The sequence below is a fragment of the Jaculus jaculus genome, chromosome 11 (genome assembly GCF_020740685.1).
Source record: "Jaculus jaculus isolate mJacJac1 chromosome 11, mJacJac1.mat.Y.cur, whole genome shotgun sequence".
In the NCBI taxonomy this organism is placed as follows: Eukaryota; Metazoa; Chordata; class Mammalia; order Rodentia; family Dipodidae; genus Jaculus; species Jaculus jaculus.
The window spans coordinates 47,140,045-47,145,485 of NC_059112.1; the positions used below are offsets into that span (position 1 = coordinate 47,140,045).

Sequence of the window (5,441 nt, forward strand, 5' to 3'; positions counted from 1 at the left end):
GTTTGTATTAAAGAGGATATGCATAGTTATTTGATAAACTTTTTGTGTGTATACTCACTCTTGATGCTCAGAGAGCCATTGGAGCTTTTCCCTGTAGTCTTTATGTTTCCTAGCCATGGGATACTGACTTGGTTCTCAGCACCAGGTCTTATGACCAATCATAGAGCAGTTGGTTACACACAGCCTGTATGCCACTATTGCACAAGTGTATTCTTGGCTTGGCTGGTTCATAGCTTGCTGATCTCCTGCTTATCTACTGTACCTAACTTTTATGTGGATTCTGGGTATCCAATCTCAATTACTCATAATTGAATGTCAAATACTGCACTACCCCAGATTAATGATGGCTTTTGTTCAGGTGTGAATACTACATTTTAATATAACTTTTTAATGTTTGTAATTTAATTAATAAATCTTAGAGAAGAATATAATCCAAACAATTATTTAAAACATACAGTGTCTAACTGGCCATAAGAAGTATTTGGTATCCCCTACAAATCCAGCTGCATGTCCAATACAGGGGCAGTCCCGATCTTGGCCCACTGAGTTACTACTGTCAGCACCTCACTCTGCCAAAACCCACCCAGATTGCTAAGGCAGCAAGCCTGCCCCAGCCCCAGACCAGTGATTTTCCAGTTGGTCCCCTGCCTCAACCAAGCGCATGCCCACCAAGGGAGCAACCCTGATTGATACTTTTCTTCTCTCAACCTAGCCATGTGTTCTCACTGGCAGAGAGCAGAGCACCTGAAGCAAGCCAATGAGGTACCAATCACTTCCTTCCCTAAACCCAGCCAAATGTCCCTAGTGGAACTTCAGTTGCTACATTATAAACAAGTCAAAGGAAATATACCTGTGTGGCCAAATCCCAATGCAAAACTACTGAGAATAAATAAGGCAGCACATCCCACCAAGAGTGCCTAGCCCCAGTGTAGGACCCTCCAACAACTACTAGGAGAAGATTCCAGACCAAGTATCCCAAAACACAGATTATGACAAATATGTACCATAAACTCAAAGAGTATGTGAATAAATGCATGAAGAAAATCCAAGAGAACTCAAATGCAAGAATTCAATAGATACCTGAATGGATCCAAAAAGGATATAAACTTTGAATAACTCCATGAGAACACAATCAAATAAATGAAATAAGAAAGTCAATCTACGATAGCAAAAAGGAACTAAATAAAGAGACAGAAGCAAAAATAAACAGTAATGGAGACTGAATTTTTAAAAGTTCCATGGAAGATGGCCATGGTGGTACATGTCTTTAATTCTAGCACTCAGAAAACAAAAAAAGGGGGCGGTGATGTAGCGGCGTGGGGAGGAGCTGAGGCCAGCCGCCGTCCAAGTCCTCCTGCCGGCCATCGGTCCGAGGCTCCGGCGTGGCAGAGGCGCCGCATGGCACTCCGCAGAGACGAGGCGCCGAGGGCCCGGCCGGAGGAGCGGCCCCCGGGCCATGGAAGCGGAGGGCGCGCGCAGCTATTCCCTTGAGCAAGCTCAGGATTTTTATTCATTTCCATTTCAACAAATGATGGCGGAAGCTCCTAACATGGCCGTCACGAATGAACAGCAAGTGCCAGCAGAAGGTCCTACCCCAGCTCCCGCCCAGGAACCAGCACCAGAGGCTCCAAAACGAAGGAAAAGAAAAGCCAGAACAACAGAACCTCAGGCCCCAGTGGAACCCAAAAAACCGGCTGCATCAAAAAAATCTGGCAAGTCTACAAAGTCAAAAGAAAAGCAAGAAAATCAAGAAAAAATTACAGACACATTTAAAGTGAAAAGAAAAGTAGATCGTTTCAATGGCGTTTCCGAAGCTGAACTCTTGACCAAGACTCTTCCTGATATTTTGACCTTCAATCTAGATATCGTGATTATTGGCATTAACCCAGGACTAATGGCTGCTTACAAAGGACATCATTATCCTGGACCTGGAAACCATTTTTGGAAGTGTCTGTTCATGTCTGGACTGAGTGAGGTGCAGCTGAATCATATGGATGACCACACCTTACCTGGAAAGTATGGGATTGGATTTACCAACATGGTGGAAAGGACGACACCAGGCAACAAAGATCTTTCCAGTAAAGAATTTCGTGAAGGAGGGCGTATTCTAGTACAGAAATTACAGAAATATCAACCACGAATAGCAGTGTTTAATGGAAAATGTACTTATGAAATTTTTAGTAAAGAAGTTTTTGGAGTAAAAGTTAAGAACTTGGAATTTGGGCTTCAACCCCATAAGATCCCAGACACAGAAACTCTCTGCTATGTCATGCCATCGTCCAGTGCAAGATGTGCTCAGTTTCCCCGAGCCCAGGACAAAGTCCATTACTACATTAAGCTGAAGGACTTGAGGGACCAGTTGAAAGGCATTGAACGGAACACAGACGTTCAGGAAATACAATACACATTCGACCTGCAGCTTGCCCAAGAGGATGCCAAGAAGGTGGCTGTCAAGGAAGAGAAGTATGATCCAGGCTACGAGGCAGCATATGGCGGTGCCTACGGCCAGACCCTGTGCAACAGTGTGCCCGGTGGCCTACCTTCAAACGGGCTGTCTGACAGTGCGGAGTTGAGAGGAGAATCAGCTTTGAGTGACATTCCGAATGGGCAGTGGATGACCCAGTCGTTTACAGACCAGATTCCTACCTTTAATAATGGTGGCACTCCGGAGCAGGAAGAAGGCAGCCGTGCCTAAGGATGGTGCTTCTCGGCTCTGCCTCAGTGCTGCAGTTTAATGCAGTTACCAAGACATAGACCTCAGTTCACTAACTGAAGTATTATTAGTGCTTTACTCTAGCAGTGTAATACAGTACAGAACAGTTGTGTGGTAGAATCAACTGTATGAACCCAAGTAGTTTGGGATGAAAAAGTAGAGGTTTTATATGTGAGTTTTTGTATTTGAATAACTATCATTCCAGATTTTTATATACTATATTTCATTTATGAAGAAATCAGTTTTCTTTGGGGAGTTGCTTTGATCAGTAATTTTAAAATGTAACAGTCTGAACATTTACAGTTGATTCTTCACTGTGCATAACAACCCTAGATATGCCATTATCCCTTTCACTGCCTAAGAAGGGCATGCTGATCATAATTATCATTGGCAAAGAGGCACATGTGCTGATGTCCTATATGAAGCTGGCCTGGCTAGCCCTCATTGGAGTCTGACCAGTTTCTTTCAGAGGCTGAGGGTAAACTCAGGTCTCCAGGGTTGGTCACACTCAGACCTCTACTCTCCCAGTGGTGAGTGTCTGTGAGAATTGCTTAGTAGAAACATAAGAGTGTGGCCTTGTAGGGACACAGCTGATGGGGCCACAAGCCCTACCTTGGGCCTCACTCCTGTGTGTTAGTCCTCCTGGAGGCAGAAACTGTTCTGCTGAGCTGCTAGGTTTGAGAGAATGCAGTAGACCTTTCACAGTTTGTCATTCATCTGTGTCTTGCTCAACAGAGAAGAAACTGAATTTCTCTGTCAGGATTCATCGCCTCTTTGAATTTATCCTCCTTCACTTTGAGGTTGGCATGGAAGGTGATAGGAAATGAACTTTCAGGGTGAGCAACAAGATGCTGCAAGTGTTTGATAATCATATTTAACTGGTTCTCTGTGTATATGAGATGTACTAAAATAATTCAGAATTCCTCTTGGTAGTAAAACTAATAAGCCAATAATTTAACAAATTCTGTGCATCATTGCTGTTGGTTACTGTGGACAAGTGAGCCTCATGAACAGGTTGGCTGGAATCATGTACCTTTGTGGTTTTCTAATACATTTCCTGTGGTGCTATAAATAGTCCAGTCTACTAGGTCTGGTGGACATTAAAGCTGGGTATTCAGAAATGCCATTTGCTTCCACTCCTAATCACTCCTGAGCATTCTGGTCTGATGCATCCCCAAGGAGCATGCTGTTTCTACAATATGAATTATCAGTGAGGTTTTTATGTTCCCCACAGGAGATTGTGTAGTCTGTCCTTCTATTTATAAGAGAAACATTCTTCTGAATCTTAATATGCCTTTTAGCTGTGGCAACAATGGATTTTATTTCCCCTTAAGTCTAGGTCAAGCTGTGTTCAAGTCATTCATGTTATTTAAATGGTGCACTGTACTGCTGTTTACATGGACGTTTTGTGCGGGTGCTTTGAAGTGCCTTGCAGCAGGGATTAGGAGCAACTGAATTATTTTTTCATGGGACTATGTAAAGCATGTAACTAGGTATTGCTTTGGTATATAACTATTGTACCTTTGTCATAGATAACCTTATTTGAGTGGAGAAAATACCCTTTAAATTATGACAAGTATGCTAGAGAATGGGTGTGGAGATTTCCCAAGCATATAATCTTGGTGTTTTAGTCGTGTTGGTGTATCCTGTACATGACAGGACGGGACTTTTCATTAAATAATATTGAGAAGATTTTTAAATTCGTATGGAAGTCTGATGAATTTTACAATAAATGGCGTGAATGGCTATGCTTATGGTACAGGCTCTTTCTGAACCAAAGCTTACTGGTGTTCTTTTCCCCTATTAAAGCTGATGTCGGTTTACTTTCTCTTGTATTGAATATGTAGAATAATGAATAAAAAAAAAAGAAAACAAAAAAAGAAAAGCTCCTTAGAGATGGAATGGCTCAGGTGGGGAACAGAACAGACTAACAGGTCTTGGGGAAAAGGTGGAAGAAATAAAGTAGTGTGAAAAATCAAAAGTTAAAAAAAAGTATGCACACATGAGAACAATATGGGAAACCCAGAAAACAAATGTTTGAATTTTGAGCTTAGAAGAAGGAGAAGAACTTAGTGGGAAAAGCATAGAAATATTTTTAGTAAAATTATTAAAGAAATATTCCCAAGTCCTAAGAAAAAGAGGCACATCCAGGTACATCTCTTGCAAGAGGCATAAAGAACAACTAATAGAGAGGACCTGAAAGTAATTCCTCACAACATATTGTACTCAAACCACTAAACATATAGGAAAAAAGGAGCACTGAAAGATGTAAAAGACACACATCTCAAAATATAAAAGCAATCCCATCAGAATAGCAACCAATTTTTCAGTGGAAACTCTAAAAGTCAGAAGGACTTGTAATGAAGTATTTCATGTATTGAAAGTCCTCTGAGTTTTAGAATTTTCACTGAAAAATTGACTGCTATTCTGATAGACTTTCCTCTATATTTGAACACTTAGCCAGCCCTGCAGAGAATTCTTGATGAAATATTTCACACTGAAGACAAGAATAAACGTATTCAACAGGCAACAGAGGGGAAAAAAAAAAATCAAAGCTAGAATATATGTTTAAAAAAAGATCAAGAAAACACCAAAGTCCACACACAAAAAAAAAAAATGACAGGGGTTAACTCACACCTTTTGGTAATAACTCTGGATGTCAATGGACTCAACTCCTCAATCAAAACACAGGCTGAAACAGGGAAAAAAAAAAAAGGATACATCCTGT

At 41.2% G+C, this 5,441-nt stretch overlaps 1 protein-coding gene across 1 annotated transcript; it reads left to right on the plus strand.

Annotated features, from left to right (window-relative positions):
* Positions 1-1,423: 1,423 nt before the first annotated feature.
* Positions 1,424-3,137, plus strand: LOC123453332 (G/T mismatch-specific thymine DNA glycosylase-like). The gene has a single exon (XM_045130347.1). It carries the CDS (start codon positions 1,457-1,459, stop codon positions 2,693-2,695), a length of 1,239 nt encoding a protein of 412 aa, XP_044986282.1. The 5' UTR covers positions 1,424-1,456; the 3' UTR covers positions 2,696-3,137.
* Positions 3,138-5,441: the final 2,304 nt, after the last annotated feature.

Bases quoted from the DNA above. Each gene is read 5' to 3' on its own strand.
- LOC123453332 (XM_045130347.1), top strand. From the start codon at position 1,457: ATGGAAGCGGAGGGCGCGCGCAGCTATTCCCTTGAGCAAGCTCAGGAT.